Genomic DNA, 27,413 nt, shown 5'->3' with positions numbered 1-27,413 from the left:
TTGCACTACAATGGGATGAGAATATGTTGCAGGGGGTGTGGCTATCAACATTGTCACTGCTAACTCACAAACCTGTAGCCTGTCCATCAGCACTTGACCACACCTAGTTCCCCTCACTGCTTCTAGATTGACAGCACTGCTTCATTCTGAAAGCCTCCAACTGTGAGCTGCAGTGTCTGGGAGGGGGGAGCGTGAGACACAAATGAAGGAGGATTTGCCTCAACAGGGAAAGTAAGGGAAGCTTTTTGTTTACTTTATAAGGCTTGTGCATCACATAGTAACTGGGTATTGGACCAGTTTAGTCATACAGGAGCCTTTACATGTACTTTAAAGTGTATGATCAAAGCCTGTAATAGAAAGAGACATTTCCATGCATGCCAACACGGACATGAATGTAAGTTTCCCAGTGACACTTTCACAATATTTTTTAAAATGGAACAGCAGATATGTTTTTTCATGCAAATGCAAGTTTTATTGATAATGTATGTGTTTTTATGCGCTTTGCTAAGTATGAGCGTACTGGGTTTTTTGTGCCGTGTACTGTTTTTTTGTGTATATGTTATACCAAATAGGCTGGGAAAAAACCCCAATAAGTGCACTTTTAGAGGAAGTGCACTTCTTTTTGCCTCAACTCCCCCCTCCCCCAAACTAAACTACCCTACCCTTGCTCTGAGGGCCGAGGCTTCGCTGTTTGTTGCCTTCCGATGCTGCAAGTCTCCCTCTCCTGGCCGTGTCTATCTCCCAGCTGGGAGACAGCCCTATTAGAAGTCTATGAGGTTGTAACATGCAGGTGTGGCCAGCAGAGAGAGCATTGTGGTGCTGAATGTAAACAATCACAGAACCATGCCTGTCAGACCTCGGTAAGTACAAATTTGCAGAGGAAGAGGGTACGATACCTTAGGTTAGGGATGGGGGTTAAGAAAAGATAGCTGTAATGTGTTTTAAAGTACACGTTTCCTTTAAAACACATTTCCCAATGGTAAAATGCTTTAACAATACAAATGGCATTTATTGTAATGAGTCTTGATACATCACTATTGATTCCATTCTATGGAATCTTTGAAGAATAAGTGCATTTTTAACACACCCTAGCCTCTTAAGTAAACCTGTATTTTGCTCAAAAGGGCAAACTAACATGTTGCTGCACTGGAATCACTGTAAGCTGACTATTTTCCTTTTCCTGCATCCCAGAGCACCCAGAGATTCCTGTAATACTTCCAACTTTCTGAACACTGGAACCTGCAGATGGCTCAGTTAGTTCTTTCCCCACTTAAGAAACTAGAGCTGTAATATGGGGAGGAAGGAAGGATGTTGTGTGCTCCCCATATCTGGAGGTGACAGATATTTTTCAGGGTTCTGGAAGTTTATTGTTGCAATCCAGCACAGGGTAGGTGAGTCAAGACACCATCAGGTGCATGCTCTACAGTGAACCTGCTACTTTGCCTATTAGGGCAAAGTACAGGTTTGCTTCAAATATATGTATGCAAATCAAGAAAGTTTATTTTACTGTAATCCTTTTGTCTTTAACCTGCTGTCCCTTGAGAACTCTTTTTGTCATCTAAGGCCCGGTTCACACCTGGGCGTTTTGTAGCGCGTTCCTACGCTCTGCAAAACGCTCAAACACCGAAAATCCCATTATTTCCTATGGGTATGGTTCACACCTGGGCATATTACAGGCCGTATGAACGCGCTACAAAACGCCCTACGCCCAAAGAAGTACAGGAGCTTCTTTGGGGCGTTTTTTTCGCGTGTATCCATTGGGATACAGCCAGGTAGCCCTCTGAAACACAGGTTTGTTGCGAAACGCGCGACAAACGCGCATATTCGATACGCCTAGGTGTGAATCCAGCCTTACTGAGAAAATCTCTTTGCAACTAACTACTAATTACTCCCTTATGGAGACATTTGGAAAATAATGCTTTTTATCAGCTAAATCGGGAAGAGCATCATGGTGAGACATAGCACTATATACAGTATGTCTTGTAAGGATGGACAGGATGTCTCATTGCCCATCATTCTTGTTGGTACATCTGCCTGACAATGGCTATTCTATGCCTAGGCCATCTGGTTATCTACTTATATTTTATTACTCCTCATCCATGTTATGTTCACACCACTCACCTTCATATAAAATATCTCTATTGGTGTTAGATCTGCTTACATTTGTTTGGATTGATCAGATGTTTTTATGTTACTTTAGCACTTTTTAGCTACTTTTACCTAAACAATAGTCACGAACTCCGGGTTCTTTTGTGATGTATAAAAAGACAGTCTCAAAGAAAGAGAGGAGAATAAACACAAACACATTGTGGAATATTTCACTCTGTTCAGCAATGTTGGAGGTCCTTGATAATTATATGCACTTCACATACCTCTTCTCTCACTTTTAGATTAATCTTCTGAAATGAGATGCAGTGGATTTGCATACAGATTTGACGACACAAAAATAGATATGAAATTATTAACAGTCTATATATCTTGTAAATTTTTTTCCTAGTGTGGAGTACCCTTGCCTACAGCGATATTCTTGGCTTTGAAAGTCATCAGGCTGATTTGCCTGCTCTTAGGTTATGGTACCCCATGCTGCTACACTGTCCCCTGCAATCAAAGCACTTGCACACATTCCGCGGTTTCCCCTAATAAGTATATTTTATTGATTGGCAGTTTTGATCTGCCTCCCCAGGGGGATAATCTGCATCTTACCAGCATTCTATAGATACATCTGGCATTAAATATGCCATCTTAAATGAGCATCAATTTTCAAAAACAACTTTTCTTCTAACTTTGAAGTGACACGGATGAAATTTAAAATATATTCTGCCTAAAAAAATTTGAATTAACTATGCTGCATTTTATCCTTGAAGTTGTAGTCAAAGTATACCACAGGCTACTGAAAATTTGAACCTCTCAAAAGGCTGAAAGAGAACGCCACCGGAAAGGTGAACGGAAAGTTATTTCAATGATAAATACCAATATTTTGCAGAATGACATGACTGTTCGGCAACCAGCCTTTTCCGAGAATTGGTAATTTCTCTATAAAGAGTTTCATGATTCAAGTGCTTATTCAACTTAGGTTAGCAAATGACAGCTGTGAGGTTCTCTGCAATGAAATTAACTGTGCCTACATGGTTTAATAGAGGCTTGGTAGAAAATTCTCTATAATGTTTAGACTTTAGTGACTGGTATCAATTGTTAAAGACTTATACATGATGTATAACGCTACTGACGCTGGTGGTCATGACAATCTTTCTACATTTAAACATGCCTTGAAAAACTGATGCCACTTTTTAGACGAGCTGGAAGCATATCAGCCAAAAAATGTTTTACAATACTTTATTTTCTCTTTGCATCAGTGTGATCTAATTGTTTTAAAAAACTTTATTTTCTCTTTGCATCAGTGTGATCTAATTGTATTTATTTATTTTTAGTTATAACGGCTTTTGGTAGGGTCCTATAGAGCTATTCTTGTGTGTGCCAATAAGCTTTGTGTGTCTCCACAAACACACAATCTAGAAGATATTGTATGTTGTCCGCACACCATTCTGCTTCAGAGTGTCAAATGTAATCATATTCCTTTAGCATGACATGTGAATGCAACATTTCAGAGCCTCACAAGACCCCTTCGTCAGGCAAAGGGCTGGTATCCACCAGTTGTTCCAGCGCCCATCGGATTCAGGGGTACAATGGTACGGTGTGCAAAGGGGATATTACAAAATCCACAAAAACACAGTCACAGCAAGGCAAGCCACTACCCTGCTCCTCCTTGGTCCCTTCTGCAAGCTAGTAGATCGACAGCTGCTGGATCTTGTACTGGATGGGAAGTTCAGTGAAGCCGAGCTGAGAAAGTTGGAGCCAACTTTCTGAAACAGGATGACTGTAAGTCCTTGGGCAAAAATGTAAAGAAATGCTTTGCTGGACAATGTACAGTATATTTGTTTGATGTGGATTCATTATTGAAAAAGAGTGGAATACTACTTTATAGGGTACTGGGCTTATAAGACACAATAATAGCATACAACATATAATGTCTCACTGATTTATATACTAATATGTGTTCACAGAATGAACAAGTTAAAAATGATTAGTCACTAACCTGATATCCAGAGAAGGCCATCCGCTACACATCCAGCATGACAGGAAAGAGACCTGTCAAAAGACTGTACAAAAGTCCACTTGTTCTTCTTCGGACAGTATCGTTCTACAGACGGTAACACCTGTCTGAGTTCATTCCTACCACCCACTGCATAAAGACAGTTGTCCAGTGCCCCCAGGACAAAATGTTCCCGACAATTTTTCATTGGAGCAATATCAATCCACGTATTGCTTCGAGGATCGTATCGACAAGCTGTCCTTACAGCACAAGTACGGCCAGTGGCATGTTCAACTTCTCCCCCTGCAGCAAATAGAAAGTCCCCCATGATTGCGACACAGTGGTGACTCCGTCCTACTGGCATGGGCGTCAGTTCACTCCAGTTTGCAATTCCTGCTATATGAACATTATCCTGATCAACAGGATTAAAGTATCTTAATTCTCGAACTTTACAGATTTCCCGCTTTTTACCACCCACAATGTAAAGGGTACTGGAATGGAAGCGTGGCTTTGTCCTTATGGTCTGCCATATTGGCTGTGCATAGATATTTTCATGGTATTCCAAGGCTTCATTTATAAGTCCTGTTGCCTTTTCACTAGTTTGGATCAAAGGATGAGAAAGGGCGACAGTGTGAAGTGTATTTGTATCCATGAGGCCAAAACGTACATACTGCAGCAGTTCATCTATGTATTGGTAGCGGCAGTTATGCTCCAGCCACCTGACAGCCAACTGAAAAAGATGAATGGGTTAGTTGTAAAGTCATGATTAGACCATTGTTAATTCTTCTAATAATGCCTATAGACCACATTCCTCAAAAGTGTCTCATTGTAAACTTGATGCCTACAATTACATTCCAACCACCATTCTTAAGTTCACTTTGTAAAATAATAATAATAATTTATATAAGGGCTGGAAAGAGGGGTGGGAGGAGATGCAGAAGGGGCAGCTAACCCTGGCGCAGTATTTTCATGTGGACCAAGCAGACACTCTTATTACTGGAGTCTTCGTGGCAGATCTGGAAAGTTACTGTGCCCTCATCATCACCATAGCTGGTAAAATTCTGGATCTGCCACTGAGACTCTAGCCATTGAGTCTGCCTGCCTGCCAGGTCTCCGGGTGGCTGGGTGTTTCCTTCAGCTTAGCCACTACTGGCCAGGAGTAGTGAGAGCAGTGTCGCTATTTCTGTCGACTAGGTAGGAGACAGCTTCCTCTCTCCTTACATGGCATTAATGTGGAACTCCCATCTACAGTTAGTGGTATCAGCTAAAAGCATAGATAGTTTTTAAAAAACAACAACAACATTTAGATGAGTTTCCCAGTTCAGAAAATATATATGGTACACACAAACACGCACATGCATATAGATGGTTGAGACAGACCTGTGTCTTTTCTAACCCTTACAAATGATGTAACTGTTATCACTCTGGTATCTACTTCTTGCTCCCAGCCACCAAGGGACAACCCCCACACTGTCCGCTGTTGTTCGGCTCCGACCCACCAAGGGACAACCCCCACACTGCCTGCTGTTGTCCGGCTCCATCAGCAGTTGCTTATGCCACCATGTCCAGAACCTGAGCAGAGTGCCATCTGCACCAGTTTCTGGTCAAAGACTTTGTGCAGAGCAGGAAAAGAAATACCCTGGAAGTCAAGGCAGTAAGCCCTACAGTGTGTTCTTGGGTCACCTTTTGTCTTCTCTGCCCTGAATGAGCATTTCTTAACTTTCGTTTACTCTGCGACTCTGTCAGGTCTTGATCTGTTACTTTATTTCACTTTTTAGCAAAGGTTTCTATTATTCTGGCATCCGTATGGGTTAGTGTACACAGGTTGGTACATAGTGAGGGGTCTGCAGGGCATTAAATGATCCAACTACATGTCCTAGCCTATCAAACCACAGCACTGTTAGACCCCATATTTGACCACGGCCCATGTATTAGACAATTAGTCGCATTATGGTGTAGCATACTCTGCACACTGCTGATAACCCCTCCCCTTTCCCTGCCTCCCACCCTGCCCCAATCTCACTGATTTTGGAAAGTTTCCAGGTATGCTCATCACACGCATGTCCTGCCTTTCATTTTGGCTCTGGCCAGTACGGGGCTATTCACAACCAATGCAAGAAGACTAGCAGAGACAGAGAACAAACAGCAGGAAGGTCCCACTTCCGGGTGGAAGCCCAACAGGTGGACCTGTTGTTGCGCAATGGTCAATGAGACAAGCACTATGGCAGCTGGAAGTGGGAGATCCCCGCTGCAGAAGATGGCAATGCGCGCACTTACACTGACTTAAGTGTAATAAATGGGAAAGGGGTTGGAGTTTGGCATCTTCACCCTGGGCACTGGATGACATTGTCCTGGCACTGATCTAAATAGTCATTGTAGGTACCAATCTTTCATGTGGACATTTCTGATAAATGACGCACCTATTCTTTCGAGATGACATCCATTTAATTATTTATTATGGCAATGCAGGTAGCAATGGTGATGTGCAAACTGCACCAATTTGACCCCTAATGTCACCTATGGACCCCCAAAGAAGCTGATAAAGCAGAGATCTGCTTCATCAGCTTCTTCTCTGGCCACAGCAGTTGGAAAAATGGTATGCAAAAGGAGAAGTGATGTAATACACATCACTTCCACATTCATTCATCAGAGGGTAGATTAGCCGGTGGACGTGTGCAGATCTCCCTCTGATCTCAGTGCAGAGACCTGGCATGCTGGTCCCTGGCAGCAGCAGAGGGGGGGGACTGCACACTCCCACGCACCATACAAGCAAGCCAGCAGCTCCATAGCTGCCCGAACAGTTGTATTTAACAGCCGTGGCTGGCAGTTTAAAATGTTTAGCGTGTCCTGCTCGTGCAAGCACTAGGGGGGAATGCACAAGCGGGGAAAAAAGAAAAGCTGTATATTTATGGTGACCCGCTGCCTAGAGAGTGCCATCCACCTGTTTATATAGAATGGGCGGGTGGCATGCGGTTAATGTACACTGCTGAACCCAAAGTGAACAAAGATAGAAGCAAGCAAATTCAAGATAGACCAAATAAAAAATGTATATACAAGTCAAATCTAATGTCACATAACCTATTAGTTAACCTTTGCTCCATCATGCACTAGGTAGAATGATAACAATGGCCTTTAATTAAAAATAGATTAGGAAACAATTAATATACGGACATCAACTTTGCACATTGGAATAAACACTATATACTTTGCAAGGAATTTAGGAAACTTTTTTTGGCAACTCCTTACCTGCTTTTGTCCCATAGATACTGAACTTGCTGAAATCTTTTTAAATGTAGGCCTATGCGGAAGACTCTAACTTTACCAACATCACATAAGTACCTGTTCTTAATGAACCATTGGACCAGCAACATATCTTTTAGATGTGCATTACTCTCTGCTTGTACTGAATATGAAATCTCAATGAAGCAAACATTGCCGAGGATGATGTCTGGAATCTGACCTTGGCGTGTGTGCAGACTTCTGGCAGCGGTCCAATTACAGTAGTAGGGGAGGAGGATGCTGGAAAATTCTGCCTACAAAGTGTTGTTGCCGTGGTTGCAAGGAAGAAAAATTTAATTTATTTTTTTTTGCAGTTATGTAGAATGTCCGGTTGCAGATTAAAAAGGAAAGGCAATGTTTAATAATATTAAATTTACAAGGTAGCTCCTATAGCAGTTACCTACAGGTTCCTAAGGTCATATGTTGCAATCATGTGTAACACACACCGCCTAGAAAAATATTAGTTAAACACTGTAAAAATGTTGTCACATCATCCAATGAGGATATATATTGGGGTTTATAGATGCTTGCCCACCACTATGCAGAAGAAACATAATGAAAAGCAAAGGTCTCCTTTAGGTTGTGTAAAAACTGAATCTTGCCAACATAAGCACCCTTATCTTTCAACTGTAAAGCAGATAGAGAGAAGCTGAACAATGGAAGTTGTGTCAAAAAAAAACAGGGATAGGGAAAAAGACTAGTCAACGGTATTGCCTGTGGGCTTCCCACAGCTGTTTTCCCCAAGATTAACTTCTCATGCTTTGTCTCTGTGTGGAGCTGCCCCCTTCCTGATGACTGGTGATCTGACGACTGAAAAGGAATAATTAAGCAGCAGGAGAGATTCAGAACGCACAGACTGAATGATGATTGTAGCTTTCTCTCCAGTAAGGAGAATATTGAGCAACATGGTAGTAACATCACCAAATGTTACTCATCTCATAAGGCTTGCAGTCACAGCCACAGTGCCTTAGATCTTACACTGCAGATATACGCAATGAGGCTCAAGACATTGGAGTATTTATTCACACTCACATGCCAGGAAGTGCGCTGCTATTTTTCAGGAGGAATATAAGACAAAAGGAACATTTTTCAGGGTTAACGGTTAGGCACAATTAACATTTCTAGATGTTCCCTATAACGTAGCAAATCTTCCCTTTTTGTATCCTAGTCCACTTTAAAAAAAGAATTGGGCAAATCTTTAGTTAAAGCAGAAAATACATTTAAGGAACAATACTGTATACAGTAGCTCTGCTTTCCGTGGATACATAGGAAGAAAAACATGAGAAGGAGAAGCCTAAGAAATGCTTTAAAATTCTAATATCTGAAAGTGTTTTCTTTCACATGTTGTGGTTATAGCCTTGTAATTTGAAATACAGAATTGTTACAGTACACTTATCTTCAAAATTACATAGCATCATTAACTATTAAATCAAAACACATAGCATGTCAGCAGTTTATCAAAAGCAAATGTCAACAGCCACTCATTCAGTGGTAGTACAAAGTGTACCATATAACTAACGGAAGGCTCAAATTGTTTTAGAACATGGCATTTGCAGACTATGATCATGACCACTGCAGGTTATACTTAACAAAAATTCAATATGTATTTTTACTTGAAATTTCTCTTTTCTATATTCTGAGGCAAATATATTTTATTTCTTTTTTCCCTACTTTGAGTGTAAAGAAAAACTGAAAAATATTGCAAGTCCAAAATTCATAAATGTATTTATTTAAAAAAAATATCTGTAAAAAATTCTCCACATTTATTTATAGTCAGCAGATTCTATGTGTACTTTACTTTTCATCAAGACATTATGAGCACTGTATATAATGTATAGTAGATATTCACTATCTGCAATAAGTTTGCATGTTCTCCCTGTGCTTGTGTGGGTTTCCTCCGGGTACTCCAGTTTCCTCCCACACTCCAAAGGCATGCTGGAAGGATAATTGGCTCCAGTTTAAATTGGGTTGGATACACTGTATTGGTAAATGGTATAGTTAGTATACTCTATTGTAAGGTTCTGTTGTAGACCTAAAAGCTATTGGTTTAAGACTTCTTTACCAAATTAGGTTAGTGGACACGAGGAGTAAAATGTTATTAAACAGATCTACCAATAATATACAGTATACCTTAGCATAGCCAGGAGATTTACATAATTTACACACCTCTGTATGCTGGGGAAAATAATTTACTTCTAACACTTTCTAGGGTGGAGCATAAATGCCTATACATGCATCCTTCCTTGTAAAGTCTCACAAAAGTGCACAGCTTTGACCAGTTGTTCTATCCCCCTGGTTTACTGCAGGAATGTGAAGATTGTAGCTAGACCCTAAGCTTTCTCCCTGATTTAGGAGCTCGCTCACCCACACCCGGTATTTAAAGTTTTTTATTTTTATTTATTTATTTAATTATATATATAAAATAAAATAAAAAAATTTAAAAAGTTTTTTTTAAGAAAGTGCTTTTAAAGTTTTTTTAAAGCTATTTAAGGTTTTTCCATACTGTCCACACCTGTTGTGCGCTCGCCACTCCCATTGTTTTAGACCCTAAGCTCATGCCTATGTTACTTTTTCGGTGATCCAGCTCTGCTGTGTGGGTTTTGGTAGCCCTCAAAGTTCTCCTCTTTTTAAATATTAAAATAAAAAAAACCCATACAATGATACGTTACCCATAAAGGATTTTACTGTATATGAAAGGAAAGGGAACAATGTTTTAATACCCTAATACTCCCCATCCTGATTTATGTTTGTGAATCCCGGTGCCTACAGTTTAGTAAACCCTTAGGAATGTTTTTGATGTTCTTCATCACGAGTCTTCTAAAATGTCATCTAATCTTCATCCAATTTATAATAAATACAGATAACTCCATTTAACAAACAACAAACACAACTTTTAACAAGGCCATATTCTAGCTGAAAAAATTGTTATAAAATCATTCATAAAAAAAATTTGATCCCTTTGTTACCCCCTTTTTGGCACTAATTAAAACAAATGTATTTAGCAGCTGCTGATCATACCAGTGGTTTAAGGATAGTTAAAGGACATTTAGTTTAAAGAACAAAAATTGAATATATTGCAACTTACTAGTCCCAGCTATCTTCTGTAAATTACAGAATAATCCCCTCCCAATGTAACAAAAATAAGGCAAGGGGAACTGTTTGTAGTCCAAGTCAGGTAAGGTAAGGTATCCTAGGTGACAATGCTATTCCTCCATAAATACAGTGCAGTTAGTGAGCATTGTCACCCTAGGACAAGGAGAGTGTTACTAGCAGGTGAAAATAATGAGAAAGAAAGCCTGAAAGGACTATTAAGCTGCCATATGTTACATTTTTGTTTTTGGGTTAATATACACTATAGGATGTATATTGACCCATTCTTGTATACAAATTCGATTCAATTCATGCACATTTTTTAGATTTCTTCTTTGGAAGGCTGCTGAAGAGCATTTAAAGTATAATCTAGACGCACAATGGTGATTCCCACCAGATTTATACTGTAGATATAGACATAGTGGTTTTGATCCTTTCTACGTTGAATTATACATAACCCAGAAATGCCTTAGCTTTACATATCGTATAACCGAATTTAAGTCGCCTTCGACACCGACCATTGATTGTCCATGCCAGACCGCCAATGTTCAATGCATATACTCATGTTGCCCGATGTCTTGTTTGTACTTTTTGTACCCTTCTGGAGTTTTGATACTGAATGTTATGAAACCTGATAAAAATGCTAATAAAAACTGATTCAACACTAAAGTATAATCTAGGTCAGGACTCAAGACTTGGCCAATCTTAAAAAAAATCCTGTGTTTTGGATCATTGCCATGTTGCTAGTCCCAATTTCTTTTAAGGTGAACCTTTCCTGTGAGAAATATGGGAACTGCTATTGTTAACCTACTTCTAAAACGGCTAGCTGTATAGTTATAATGCTGAGCTGATGGCCTCAATAGTTTGAGGGACTGGCCTGGAACAAGTGTACATATTAGGGAACCGGGAGTAAAAATTAAAAATGGCAGGGTTTCTCAGCATAACTAAATTGTGTGTCCCTTTGTGAGCCCTAAGTACCCTTTGATATGTGTTCATTTATTATCAGTACCAACATTTTGTTTAAATGCTTTATAAACGGTTATGTTTTTAAATAGCTAAATATATTTCCCTATATAATGTTTTATGTAAAATATTATATGTTGATCCTCTATTATGCAGAATTCCGTCGGAATTTATTTATATCATGGAACATTCAGTCTTTTAAAAGATAATTTGATTAAAAAGTGTATGTCTGCATTAAGAATACATGTTTATGTAGCAGTAAGGTATATGATGGTTAATTCTGCTTCTTCTTATTAAACATGTCTGCATTCTATAAAGAGAAGCCCAAGGCACAGTCTCAAATCTACAAACTGCACAAATCCCTATTAAGGGTAACCTGACAAGGGGTTTTTCCTAGTAATAGGCCAGCCCTACCTGCCAGTGGCTCAATGCCTTCACTGTACTGATCATCACCCTTTCCTTATTACTTCATTGCTCTGGATGCATCAGGCCCCCTTCAATCAAAGGGACTCACTCAGTGTGCAATACACCCCCAAAAATCATGCTGGCACCTGTATAGCACCTCCATCAGCAGCCACCATGTTACAGAATGTGCATTTTCACACGGCAGATGCTCGGTTTAGGGTTTTGGCACCTGCTGGCAGGTAGGGCTGGCCTATTACTAGAAAGAAGTTGCTCGAGCTGTCCGACCCTGGTAGATTGATATGTCCTAGAAAAAGAACGGTTGCTTACATCGGGCGTGATTAAAAAGTGGACGAGCTCGTCGAATAGGACATAGTGGCTTGACTACTGGCTGGCCTGTGTTGCCAGCTTGGGACTGGAATCTGCTATTGTAATGTAATTGTCTGTTACACCAGTATAAGAGGGTCATTGTTAAATTACTGTTTTCTTTTTTTTAACTTCAGGGTCATCTAAAACTTCACAAAAGAATGTCTACTACTGCATGCTACACATTGCACTGGACACTGCCAACACCTGCTGTGTCAAAACAGGGATAATAATCTTCTATAAATACAGTCAGGACAGGACAGTGAACACTGAAGATCATGGAAATCAAATTGTAAGATAATGTCTTGTGATAGAAATGTTGCTTTATGCGTTATTTATATGCCTTGTTTATTTTCTGGCTAAGCGTTTCTTTTATTGGTGTGTCTGCCTTTTTTCCCCCCACTTATATCCCTAGCACAACAACTTAAAAAAATGCTGGGGCCTCCCTTGGCCACACTGTACAAAAACCTCCACTTTTAGAAGAGCACCACAAAGAGAAGACACTCTCTGGCATTCTTAGGGAGCTTTAATTTACAGTACTTGTAAACTCTTGTATGATGAAAGAAAGTGAGGGTCACATAGAAGACACTTTGCATTTTACAATTTTCATCATACATAATAGCAGGTTTCATTGTATTCCTACAAAAATGCCCAAGAACCGAACTGTGTCTATATTCTTAGTCCCTCCAGCACCACCCATGGCCAAGTGTTCTGCTCCATAGAGAAAGAAGCATTTACATGGTTTTTCAAATTAGGCTATAGCAAACTTTTGTCATATATCCAACAATGTATTATAAATATGCTCTGTGGAGGCCAAGCCTAAATTATTTTGGGAAAGCAATAAACCACTTTTTTTACCTAAAATTTATCAGATTAAGAGAGTGGGGCTATTCTAATTGAAAGGCATGCATAGACACGTAAGTTGTTAAAATCATTTATCGTTATTAATTGATTATCAGAAAAAAGGTGCAGTAAGCTATTATATTAGTCAAGGTCAGATCCCTGAGTGATTTTATGATAAGCATTGTTCCACATCAACATTCATGTTGTAGATGCATGGATTAAGACGTGGTTATGTTTCTATTCCAATCTGACTAATAAAAAGACAGGATATAGCTGCAAGTAGTAGGCAGCAATGAGGATCAAATTCCAGAAAGCCCTTATGTGAATTCTACAGAACCAGGAAGGATTTCAGAACCAGAGGTTAGGTGCATATTAGACCAAAACTCCAGTAAGGGAACTCCATAGAAGGAACTCTTGACACTCCACTGTCAGAAAATGCAAAAGTTCCCAAAGGTATGTTTTTATTTTATAATCTAAATTGTACAGGAAAATACCTGCAATGCACAAGCAATTTACAGTTATTCTTTAAAAACATATACTGTGGATCACAAATGAAAATCACTGTTCTCATAGTTTACTCTACAGCATTTTGTTGTGCCATAGTTTGGTTTCCTTACAATTCTCTTATATTGTTGCATTCAGAGTCAATATATTATATTGAAATAAAATGGTTAAAACTCCTCTGCTACATAAACTTAACAATAATGAGACTATAAATGTGCTGAGAATAAGTTAGAAAACAGAGTTTGTGCCAATATGCGTACTATATATACACAATATAAGGATGGCACATGCAGACCCTGCAGTATATATTAAGCTGCTCTGCCTTGTACTCTGTTTCCAAACTTCCATCTTTTCTTCATCAACTGACCTATAATAACTACAATAAACTCAGCCACAGAGAAATGAATATATGTATTTATGTGGAGATTTCGAATACAATACTAGGCTTCATTGTTTTGTTACATAATTCATGGTACAAAGATTCTATTAAGGCAGGACAGACAATGGTACTGGAGCCATCAATTTATTTTTTGAACGCAAAATGTAAACTAGAGGGTAGATGTCCCCAATAACCTATGCCAAATATTTCTGATGTATCACAATTTCTTCAATTGAAAAAAATATCAACTGGTAAAAACAAACATCAAAAATGGTCAAGGCATTAAAGAACAAGGAGAATATTTGAACAACACAGTTAAAACAAACAAAAAAGGACATGAAAGAATGAGCAAGAGTATGAATTACAGAACGAAGATTACATTTACATACTGTAGACATTTGTAGAGATAAATGATCTTGACTCCTTAACTTGCTCAGGTATTATCCAAACAAAAAGAAATGTTTTAAAACAGAGTTTAAGGCAAATATTTAAAAAAAAGACACAAATGAATGCAGTTCTTTATTAATAAATGCATCATTAAATGTATTTTTTAATGCAAGCCGTGTAAGCACATGCATTTGACTTGGTATCAGTCCTTTACAGTCTTTTCATCAGAGCTCAGAGTTGAAAAGAAAGAAGCAGCACAAGGAACATTCTGATAGTATGAGAGATTAGCTTATCAGTCTCCTGCTTCTCCTTTCATTGTCTAATCACAGGCTGGGGGATGGAGAAGACCTGTAAGGCTGGGTTCACACCTTGGCTTATTGGACAAACGCGCATTTCCGAGGGCTACCTGGCTGTATCCCAATGGATACGCGCGGCAAATACGCCCCAAAGAAGCTCCTGTACTTCTTTGGGCGTAGGGCGTTTTGCAGCGCATTCCTACGCGCTGTAAAACGCCCAGGTGGGAACCATGCCCATAGGCAATCATTGGTTTTCACATGTTGAACGTTTTACAGAGCGTAGGACCGCGCTGTAAAACGCCCAGGTGTGAACCATGCCTTAGTTTTACTTAACTGCAGCAGAAAAATATGAGATATCCTGCCCTGCCAGACAGGGCTGTGTTGCGTGGCAGAACTTTGTAAATCTCAGGACTGGATGGACAGAAAAAACATTCTTCAGGAGGTACAACAGCCCCATATATGTATTTAGTCTGTGTATTTATCTCTTTTCCTGCAGTTCTGCTTTAAAACAGGATTTTGTCGAACCTGCAAAATCTGTTTCTTGGAGTACATCAGAGGACACATGGAGTAAATTCTTGAACAGATGGGTTATGCAGCTACCTTCATGTGACTGGACACTAGAAAATCAAAGCTGTTAGGAGTTCCAGCCTGCCTTGGTTTTGTAGCAAGCAGTAGAAGAATAGATTATAGTAAACCTGGGAGGCGGGTCCTGTGCCCTGTGTCGTACTCCAAGAAGCGGTTTACCTCCCAGACAAAAATACTGTGCACACAGAAAGTTAATTCTTAAACAGATGGGATGTACAAAAACAATCTAAACAGGGCATGGAATACAAACAAAAACAGCAAATCCCTACAGAGAACTATAACACGGGGCCCACAAGTCAGAGGGCCACCTGAAGAACCTTGCAGGGGAAGCTTGCATCCGCAGAGGCCTGAACGTTCACCTGGTAAAACTTGGAAAAAGTCTGAACAGAGGATAAGGTTGCAGCATTACAGATTTGGAATACCTTAGACTTGCTGCTGGAAGGCCCAAGAAGCACTAATTCGCCTAGTAAAGTGAGTTTTAATCAGAAAATAGGGGGCTTTACCCTTCAACTCAAAGACCTGAGTGATAGTTTGCCTTTTCCACCTAGCGATAGTGGAACAAGAAACTAGCTGCCCCACAGGGGGACCCTCAGGAATGGCAAATAGGGAGTTGGACTTGCGGATGGAAGCAGTAGCAGAAAGGTAAATACAAATGGCCTTAATCACGTCCGAACAGTTGAGAGAAACCTCTTTAGGATGTTTGGGAGCAGGACATGAGGATGGTAGGACAATGCCCTAGTTGAGGTGGAAGGTAGACACCACCTGAGGAACAAGAAGGCCCTAGGTCTTAGCACTACCCCATCCTTGTGAATAACTAGGAAGGGCTTAATACAAGTCAAGGATACCAGTTCTGAAACACGCCTGGTAGAACAGATGGTGATGAGAAGAACAATCTTTTGAGTGAGTAGCACCAGAGCGATAACTCTTGAAGGTTGAAAGGGCGGCTTCTGCAGCACTACCTGAACTAATTTGAAGTTTCCCACCGGAGTGTAAAACACCAGTGTGTACAAGAGAGACAATGCGAGCAACCTCCTGCAAAAAAGCCTTCATTAGAGACTGAGAGGCAGACAGCATCTTGAAAAGAATCACCTAGCTAGAAAGTTGGCACATGGTAGTACTAAAAGGCTAAACACTGGTCTAGCTCAGACTGGGAGAAAGACAAGAATGTACACCATTAAGTTACATGTGATTCATGAATCTACTGTTAAGGCCCAGGAACCCTTGGTCCTGGCTTACAAACTCTTCCAGTTTGTTTATGGTCCTGGATGTCAGGAGGCCCACAACCAGCATCCCTACCTGAAACTAAAGGCCCAAAACACCTCCGGGTGAAGGAACCATTCTCCGTAATCCAGACATTGACAGCTGAGAAAGTGTGCCTAACAATTTTCCACTTATGGGATGTGCACAGCAGACAGGGCTGGGGCATGAAGCTCCACCCAGGCCAGAATCAGGTCCACCTCTTTGAGCTATGCAGCTTCTGGTGCCTCCCTGGTCTTGCTGAACAAGTAAAAAAGGAGGTCCAGGGATTAAACCCGATTGTTCCATGCAGCCATAATACTGAGTATAATGGCTTGGAGTTAAAGTGCCTATAGGTGAATGCCTTTAAGGAGGCCACCATCAAGCTCAGCACCTTCATGCAAAAGCAAACAATTGGGCAACTCTTGGACCGCAAGGTCTGAGCATGATAATGGAGAAATAGGATTTCTTCTGCGGGAAGGAAGACCCAGGTAAAGACCATATCCAAGACCAGGCACATGTACCCCAAATGGGAGGGTTTCAGTGTTGCATTCTGAATATTCAGAACCCATAAAAGAGCTCTGCAGGGTTTGTATCATTCAATGAATGAAGGCTGATAAGGTTTGCACCTACTGCTCTCTGAGAAGATGGTCCAAGTACCCCACTATGGGCATTCCCTGAGACCGAAGCGAAAAAAGGGAAACCTTTTTTGAGGGATGGAGCAGCGCATTATGCCTCCAGAGACCTGGACTTTTGCTTCTGATGTAAAAAAAAGGTGCTCTTTTCCCCATTACTTCCTTGATATAAGTATCCAAGGATTCACTGAACAGACGTTCCCCAGTAAAGAGCATGCATTTGCGCTGCATTCCAGCATTTTAGCCATAGGATCCTTTGCATATGGACAGACAAGAAACATAAAATTGAGATTTGTCTAAGGGTATCTGCCAGGCCATCTATGAAGTAGAGCGGCATGCTCTATCTAGTTGGACCCATGGTTCCTAGCCATAGTTTTTGACCACACAAATAAGATCAGAGATACTGCCATGATGGCAACAGCAGGTTGCATAGCAAGGCCTACAAGAGAAAATAAGGCCTAAAGAGGGCTTCTAACCTTCTGTCCATGTGGTCTTTGAAAACAGGAACATCCTCTACAGAGACTGTTAGCGTCTTGTTCAAACAAGAAATAGCTGGGCCTTCTACAGGGACAGACCATTTTTTTAAGAAACCCTTTTCAATAGGCTATTTAGGAGGAGTAAATTATTATGTGGAGTGATCCCAGTCACCATACAACACGGTCTGTAAATGTGCGTGAACAGAAAAGGTTTTGTCAGGTTTGGCCATTTTTTAAGAAATCAAACTAGTGACCCTGGGCATGGCTGACACAGTTAACTCTAACTGCAAACAATCACACTCTGCATCCACAATGACAGAAATAGTGTTCTTGAGCTTGGAACAGATATCAGGAAACAGGTTCTCTTCCTGTGCTTCGCGAAACTGAAAGAAGCCCCTATCTTCTTCCTCGGGGAGCACTCAGGCAGACATGGGGAGGCCAGAGGGGGACTCTTAAGGAGAAGAAGACTTCTCTGCAGTCTGAGAACTCCAATAGTTCAGACATTTTCCCCACAGATTTCACCATTACTGCAGTAAACTCCCCTTGGCAGCAGGGTATATTAGGGTGTCCTGGAGGGTGCTGAAGAGGTGGGGAGTGAAGGGGAGAAGAAGCAGAGCATAGGGCTAGCAGAAACAGAGAGGACATAACCCTCAGCAGAATCATTGTCAGGCTGTAAGGCCCTTAGACCTTATCACCCATACCTCCCCACATCTATGATCTGTCATTGACTGATAGAGAACCATAATACTCATTACTGTGGATGTGAAAGGTACCTAGTGTTCCACCACTGTCAGCAGGAGAGTACCCAGTGCGGTTTGCAGAGATCTGGCCTCTACAGGTGAAACTCGAATAATTAGAATATCGTGCAAAAGTAATTGCAGTAAGTGCTGCAAAAGGGGCCCAAACCAAGTACTGAGTACATATGCATGTTTGTACTTTTCAGAGGTCCGATATTGTTCTAAGTACAATCCTTGTTTTATTAATTGCATGTAATAATCTACTTTTTTGAGGTTGTGGATTTGGGGTTCTTGGGGTTTTCATGAGCTGTAAGCCATAATCATCACAATTATGACAAATAACGGCTTGAATTATCGTGCTTTGCATGTAATGAGTCTATCTCATATATTAGTTTCACCTTTTAAGTTGCATTAGTGAAATAAATGAACTTTGCACGATATTCTAATTATTCGAGTTTCACCTGTATGTTGATATGCAGAATAGCTGCAGCAGAAGCAGTGTGTGGACAGTTCAGAGAAAACCAGGAGAAGGAAAATGGAGAGTGCATGCCCAGAGAGGGGCAAGCGATGCCCCCCAAGCCTCAAGCTGACCCATAGAGGGAGAGAGGCTATAACCCAGGTACCCTAACAAGGACTGACTGTGATTTACCAAACCTCAGAGCGGAGGTTGACCTGTCAGAACAGCGTGGTCAGTTAAAGGAGACATACACCATCCAGTATTTTCTGTCCCTGTGGTGGTCTTCAGTGACAATGCTTCACCAAAATGGACCAGGTCCCTGTATCTGTAAAGCACCCTGTGGCATCTACAGTCACTGCAAGTGCCAAGTTGAGAGTCAGTACACTAAGCACATTACAGGCCAGCGCCATATCTTCCTACCTCAGGGGACTAGTCCACCAAGGCTCTGCACAGGAGAAAACTGATCTGGAAAGCTGCTGGTAGGTACTGCAGAGGCTGTGAGCAGCAAAGGGAAATTTGCTAGAAGAAATTTGGTTAGAGAAATGAAGGAAAAAGGGATGTACTTCTCAGAACAGAAAGAAGGTGTCCATCACCTATAGACACTAGCAAATACTGAAGCAGGATGGTAGTGGGACGGGTCATACAGGGCTGGCCTAACAGCTTTGATTTGCCAGTGCCCAATCATCTAAAAGATAGCTGCACAACCCAACCCAATCCAAAATGCTCAAGAATATACTCCGTGTCTTGTGACATACAGTTGAGAAAAATGTTCATGATACTATGTATCTGATATAATTCAGTTATGCCCCCTTTTCTAAAATGCGTGAAATCTAGGACTTTTTATATGCATGTTCAGTATCCCTCTTCTTTATCTGGGTATAACCTGCTGCTTGGGACAAATAGTAACAACTATTGCACTATTGATTCAGGAAAGAGATGCAACTTCTATCAAGCTGATATTGTGACATCACACTAATTGCAAACTATGACATAACCTTTACAACCTGGGACCTAATAGATCAAAGTCTAATCACAAATGTATAATAGTAAAAATGGTTGACATTTATAAAGCTCTGGCACCTCACACCTACTACCCTCTGGCGGGAAGTGCCAAATCTGAAATATTCATTATGTAAAATTCAATATTTACCAGACTAAACAGACATTTTAATAATACAAAAACATTGTTGTCATTTTTTTAGTCCCGATTATATTTTTAACACCATTAAGTTACATGTGATTCATGAAGTCAATATGTTTTTGCATGGAATACCTTCTTCATATTTACCTAACTTGTAATGCCATGCAAATTTTGTTTTACATGCCAATGAACACTTACAATTCATTTTCAATGAATACTAGCTTACAATTAATCTACTACTTTATATAGAATCACTCCCACCCCACTCATATTAACACATTTCAAGCAAAGATACTACAATGATTCCAATGCTCCAGGGCTGATTTCTTCCCTCTACTCCTCTGTTTTATTATCTATGTCAAATACTAAACTAGCATATGTACTTAAATGGGAGGGACAGTTAATATCACCCCTTACTGAAGATAATCTAGGAGCTAATTAAACACTCTGAAACTAGAGAACTATTACTTTACTGGTACACCAGCAAGGATATCTAAATATGTCCACTTCCCTAACTGCTCTCACGTGCAGTCCTTGGCACCATTCTCGAAATTTAGTTGTTCTGTCCTAACATTTAAAGGCTGTGGATTAAAATATTACTTTTTCAACAGTATAGTTTATTACAACCTTCAGGGAAAAACCCTGGGAGGCCTTTCTACACAAGACACCTACCAGCATCCCTAAACGAACATTTAACCTTCAGGGAAAAACCCTGGGAGGCCTTTCGACACAAGACACCTACCAACATCGCTAAACGAGCATTTACACTATCTGATGTGATAATGCCTTATCTTCAGTGCAACCAAACTGTCAGAACATGAAAATGCACTTCACTCCCACTTCTAGAAAGTAAAATAAAAAAGGGCTCCACAACATGTTTCTTAATGGCAAACTTACAGCCATCTATTTTGACAGACATGCAAGATTTCTAATGGAATGGCAACACAGTACAACTAATCTCACCTGGTGGGCCTGGATGTGGCTCATCTGTCAACTTTGGGGGCCTTCAGCCAGTGGATAGGACTCTATCTGAATGCCGGAGAAGAAGAATCTGCTTTTTTTTCTGCTGCACCTCCTTCCTTTTACCTTATTATTCAACATTTAACTTTTATCTTTTACAGGGCTTCTGAGTAAATACACTAGTACCTCTGCCTCCATGTGAGAAGTGAAGGAGTCCCAGCCAGGGGACAATTTTAGAGTCATAGTGAATTGTGGAAGATGACTTCCCGGGTTGCCTGATTACATCTCTAAGTATAAATGTAACCTCTGTTTCAAGCTAGGTTCCCAATCCCTGGATGGGTGTCCAAGTAGGAAACACAGGAAATGGGCTATTTACCTGTACCTAACTACAGTAGCATATGATACTTATTATCTATGTAATTGATTCAAACGTTACATTGTGCCTTTCGATAAGGTGGCCAGCACACGTGTTGATCCCAACCTAGTGATTCTACATCCATGGAATAGTCTATCTCAGGTACAAAAGTACTGATAGGCAGAGTGTTGAGAAGTACTTTCAATAGAAAAACTGATAAAGCTTACAAAACAGTGCTGAAGTCTATAACATCTGACAGATTCTTACAAGCTGATAATAAGCAGTGAAAGTCCTACGCTGTTGTTTTTCACAATATATTGCTACCCCAAAGCTCCTTTGCATTATATGAAAACTATTATAGCATTGCTAACTGCAAAATATCAATTTGCATCTAAATAGAGGGTAAACATTAATTACGATAGCTCCTAAAGTATGTATCTTATACAATGACACAGAGAAAATACACAAAATCAGAGGACTAATAAGTGACCCCATATAATACTGTTTTTTTAATCTATGTGAGAGGAAATGAAACGTAATTGTCTCCTGCTATGTTTTTCAGATTCTTGCAGAAGCTACAAAAAAAAAAAAAGAATACAAAAAAGGAATTAGAAAAGCTGCTGTGAAGGTCACTGAGTGATAGAACTTCCTCAGGGCAGTGAATAAATTAAATCCAGTGGAAGAAAAATAAAATAAAATGTGATTTCCAGAGTGTACAGCACAAAGTCTAAATGACAGTGATTGGCAGGCAAACTATATCCATGCAATATAGAAGACTGCACGTTCTCATTTACCTCAGTGTAGGCAGCGAGCGCCCATTAAACATCCGTCTGATGCCCAAATTAACCTTCTTGGCAAACTGAAAGAGGCACAAACTATCATAATCAACCTTTCATTATCACAGCAGCCTCTAGTTAAAGGGTCAGAATAATTGTGCCATCAGAGCACTGATTGTTTTCAATCAACAGAAGGCTCGAGTGACAGCTCATTGATAGAGTAGTTTGATGAAACCGCACCAAGCCTAATCAGAGCAGATGAAAGAAAAACATGATTGGTGCAAATGAACAGTCGTGCCTCTCTTTTTTCATTTACAATGTGAAATTACTCTTAAAATCATGGCTCCCCCATGCCCTCCCTGTATGAGGACCTCTAGAAAAATCTCTGACATGTTATGAGTTTTGACACAACAGACTCAGAAAATCCCAGGTATAGTTATACGCTGGAGATTCAAGTGGACGTGTCGCCTAATTTTAACAAATTTGCTTTTGAAAATTGCAAAATGAGTATGGATTTGTAGTATGTAACCTAGTCTGTTATTGTTGTTTGATTAACAAAGCAGTTTGTCATGCCATGTATTGTATGCGGAGAGTACCTGGGCAGAATGGCAAATCTTGGGTAAAGTGACATATCACAAACAAATATTGATCAATAGTATTGTCTCAGCTTCTCTCCACATATCAAATGAGTTTAAAAACAATATTTAAAATGCATTTACATAGTACAAAATGAGAAACAAACCCACTAATCTCTGTATGAATTGGTGACGGAGATAAAGATTTTTCAATACCCTGGATAACAAATTAGGTTTACCATGTATGTGATATGTGGCATGTAAAGGCAACATCTATTTCCTCCAACAGGAGACTTGGGTAGGTGATAATATGAGTCAGCAATTTAAAGTTATTTAAAGTTTAAAAAAAAAAAAAAAACCTTTGTCAGGAATTTTCACATATTTGAAATATAAAGCAAATTGTAATCCCTCTAATCCAGAGGTATACAACCCTAAAGTAATTATATGGAGTTCCCTGATAGACATGCAGTAATGCATAATTGAATAATGCTTTTTAATGTTCATAAAAAATCCTTGAAATATCTTTTAATATATTAAAACAATCATAGGGGAAAAGTCCCATAACAATGTTTTTCAACATCTATCCAATGAATGGATGGACGGTCAGATAGAAAATTGCTGTTTTCATTAGATCGAGCCAAGAGAAGAGTTCTGACATTAGAGTACTAATATAACATTCAACAATGGAGCACATGCATCAATTGAGTTCCTACTATGAGAAGGAATATGTTTATGTTCTGTCATCTCTAGCTAACACTGGGGAAGGGTTGCAAACTACTCTTATTACCCATTTACAAACCCTGACCGGCACAACTACTGGAACATATATAAATATATATCATATATCTTTGGTCCCTAATTTGCATCCCAGGAGCTGCATGCAGCGCTTTTGCACTTAGCCCTCGTTCACACCTGAACGTTTTGTAGCGCGTTCTACGCTCGACGAACGCTCTACAAAACGCTCAAACATCTAAATCCCATTGTATTCAATGGGTCTGGTTCACACCTTGGCGTATTTCAGCCCGTCCCTAACGCGCTACAAAACGGCTCACGCCTGAAAAGGTACATGTACTACTTTGGGCCGTTTTTGTTGTGCATTTCCATTGGGATACAGCCAAGTAGCCCTCGGAAACGCGCTAAAAAAACGTGCGACAGACGCACATATGCAATACGCCTAGGTGTGAACCAGGGCTGTGTAGCCTATAGAGCCTCTGCGGACACCAGTCTGTGTTTTAGTGCTTACCCAGTGAGGGAAAAATATTATTTAGGAGTGGCTTCAAGTCATTAATGGTTTGGTATATTTCTTTCACCCTCTACTTTTTTGTGCTATCTATCCCTTTTCTCCTCTACAATTCTGTTTTTTAAATTTTTTTTTTTCTTTCAATTTTTATAATAGAACTAGAGCTAAAAAAAATATCAGATGTGGCACAAGTAGATTTTAAGCAGGATGTAGGGAGCACAAATGGGAAACATCAAAGTGACACTAAACTCAAATAGTTAAATCTTCAAAATGCATTCAAGTACCCTAAAGCTGGCCATACATTGTAATATTTTCTTCATTCAACCTGGGCAGCTGAACGAAGAAATATCAAAGAATCTTCCATCAACGCTTAGGAGCATTGATCAAGGAATCTCACGCAGTCTTCATTGTATTCTGACAGCGGCCACCGGCTGCTGTCAGAATACCCGAACAGAGCCATCAGCTCATTGGCTGCCCACTTTGTTAAACTGAAGATTTTCCGACTGGCTCCTTTGATCAACTGATCGAGGGATGCTGGCCGAAAGGGTGCCGACAGAAGCACCTACTGTGGGAATTTTGGCCAGCTTAACGATTACCAAAAATGTATTTTATTTGGGTATCACTCAGCTGCAGATCCTCAAATCATCTCTGACTTCGTACTGACACTGTCCTTCCTTCTGCAGGGTGGCTACTTTTGTTCCTTGTGGTTCCTGTGTTTGTTGTAAAGTAGCCACTGCTCGAATACTTGCATGCAATAGCCAGTGTCGGCTGTTTAAAATGTTTACAGTGTCCTGCTCATGCTAGGGGGCATGCACAAGCAGGGGAAAAAACTTTGTTTATTTACGGCAACTCACTGTCAAAAGCGTGCAGTCCGTTCCTTTATATACAACGTGCGAACAGCAAGCTGTTACAAAACAGCTGTTCTGATCAACTTCATGATATCTGGGAGGCATGGTCTCATATACCAGTCACATAAGTCAAAATAAATTATTCAGGACTGATAAGACTTGGTAATACATATATTGTTTTTTGACAAATGTATTACATGGTGTATTATTTTTAAATGTTGAAAAGGGTGTTATACCTGATCATACCATACCATACTTTTACCCTAACTGCATTTGTATCCTTACTTTGCACTCTGTCAAAAGAGACGCTTTGTTACACCAATGTTTGTTCTGATAGACTGTACCAAGCTAAATGTGTATCACTAAGAATCAACACTTTGTTTGCTTGCACTATCTATTGTGTACTCTTATCCATAATATATCTATTAAAAAATAAATTAGATAGACAACACATTTTAAGTTAGGATAGTAAAAACAACAAAAACAACAAAAATACATAAAACAAGGCAAAGCTAACAGGAAGCCCATGTCTTTTAGACAGGTTAAAAGAGTCTTATGGCTTAAAGACACCATGGTCACTTAAACCAGTATGTGACTGTTTCATCAGTTCTGCGGGAGGCCTCATCCATGCCCTAACCAGCCAAACTTTAATATCCTGACTACTAGGCTCTGATTGCAAAACTCCATTCCCAACATACTTTAGCAGCGCAAAGCTGGCTGGATACTAGAACACACTGCAGGGGCTGATTAAGAAAATGTCAGGCTTCGTAATATCAATCCCATGAACATTCATACATCTGCTCCTTTTCTATTCTTTGCGCTCATGCCCCATCTTATTTTGATTCTCTTCAAACCCTGTTCAGCATACTTCTTATGGAGAACACCTGTAGGCTAGACAACTGTCACACTTTAAAGATATACAAATAAAGGTCAGGTACATACATGAACTGGAATTACTGGCATTAACATTTGTTTTTACCAGCGGGGCTTGACATCATCTGAAACTTAGTTGGAAAGGGAACTGGGAACATTTTTTTTTTCTAAATCTGATCAGGTACAAAATAGACAGTTTAGTTAGTGCCACTAGAGACAAATAATTATTATTACATTTTTATGCAGGTCAGTGTACATATTTATTTTATGTTAAAATGAAAAAGTTCAAAGAGCGCTGTGCTTTGTTCAGATGCAACAATCCATGATGGAGGTTAGAGTAGCAACTAGCTATTCGCTAAAGCTCATCTCTTTTTCTACTATAAATCGGTAGTATGTGGCAAGGCAACAAATGTAGTATGAGTTGTACTGTATATATTCTAGCTAGATGTGTTTCATTACATCCAGTGATAAAGGTACAACTTTCCCTCCACAGTTGTTTTCTACCAAACACAGCATTCCAAATATACTGTATATTTATAGCTACCAAGTTATAACATATTCTGAACATTCCCTACAAAAATGAATGTGATAAGTAGAAAACTTACAGAGTTGATTTTTTTTTCTAGTTTATCTCACAGCTGACCCCAAATATTCTAATTAGAATACATAGAACTATAAATGGCACACATTATTTTCAGCTCTATAATCATTAATACATGATTATTTTTTCAATGCCAGCAGTGTAAGTACCTAAATCTGATGTGGTAGAAACTATATACATATAAGATTTTTTAACTTGCCTCATTTCTTTCAGTCTTCCCACATCCCAATTGTCCATTCCACACCTGGAAGTAAACCTATGCCATCATTTAAAAACTAGGCAACATCAGTGGCTAGTTTCATCTTCTGCATTTTCTGTGATGGCCCACTGATGATGACAGCACCAGATCTCATGCATGAACACACAATCTATTGTTTATCAAGTGGTACCATGTGGTTATATTAAATATGGCTATTGTTATGAAACTGACTGTTTAGGAGGGCCTGATGAAGAGACCATAAAACACTGCAGCCTCCTGCTTCACCCCCCTGAGCCTTGCTGATTGGGTGGGGGGATGGCACAGTGACACCTCCTAGTGGGCCCACAAACAGCTGCTGAACAAGGCAGCTAGAGGCTTTCGTGTACTATCAAGAAGAAGCCGTCGTTAACATCAATAACAGAACTTTTGCTAAGCCTTACCCTGAGAAAGCCAATGCCAGATCCATCTTCTGTTTTACTGACTGAACTTTAATTTGTCTCTCTTTTGTGTAACATCTTTTTCTGCATTTTTTTCTGCACTGTATCTTTTATTAAAACGATCTTTTAAAATCGTTAAGCTTTTCTCTACCAAGTATCCTTTTCTCTGCAAAGAGCACTACCATATTGTAAAACCTGCTATATTCCTGTCTGAAGGGACAGTGTGCATCACAGGTACTGATTAAGCTTTGAATTGTCACATAATTTGCTGGAAATGGTATGTGTTTCCGTTAAAACATGTGATGGCAGCTATTATTCTGTGTAAAGAGTTATATGCAACGTTAACCAACCCCAGTGACGATCGCTCTCAGTCTGCCAGCCTCAGATTGTTGCCCTGCGAGCTGGAAAGGGTGAAGCTGAGAGTTGTATCGGCACAGCTTGATGACGGCACAGTAGGATCGCATCTGCATATCATCACGCATTGCTGAGAGTACAGTGGGATCAGACCTGCTGCTCTGTCACAACCAGTGCCTCAGAAAACCAGGAAATTAAATAAAGGCAAGGTTATGTTTTCCTAAACAATATTTATTATATAAATGCAATGTGCTTTCAATGCCACATGCAGAGGTGCAACCACATTTGTTTTTTGGTTTCGGGTGAAGGTCTGAAGGTCTGTTTTCAGT

At 39.9% G+C, this 27,413-nt stretch overlaps 1 protein-coding gene across 1 annotated transcript in view; it reads right to left on the bottom strand.

Moving 5' to 3' along the window:
* The window catches only part of KLHL32 (kelch like family member 32), a 127,573-nt gene that overhangs the window by 17,390 nt on the left and 82,770 nt on the right, over nt 1–27,413 (bottom strand). The window contains exon 8 of the mRNA XM_018558810.1: nt 4,094–4,820. Within this exon, the coding sequence (XP_018414312.1) occupies nt 4,094–4,820 (727 nt within the window). The remainder of the gene's footprint in view (nt 1–4,093; nt 4,821–27,413) is intronic.

This window comes from Nanorana parkeri, unplaced genomic scaffold, assembly GCF_000935625.1.
Source record: "Nanorana parkeri isolate BGI_ZX_2015 unplaced genomic scaffold, ASM93562v1 scaffold360, whole genome shotgun sequence".
In the NCBI taxonomy this organism is placed as follows: Eukaryota; Metazoa; Chordata; class Amphibia; order Anura; family Dicroglossidae; genus Nanorana; species Nanorana parkeri.
Note: the sequence above shows the minus strand (reverse complement) of the source record. Positions and strands in the feature narration are given on the sequence as shown.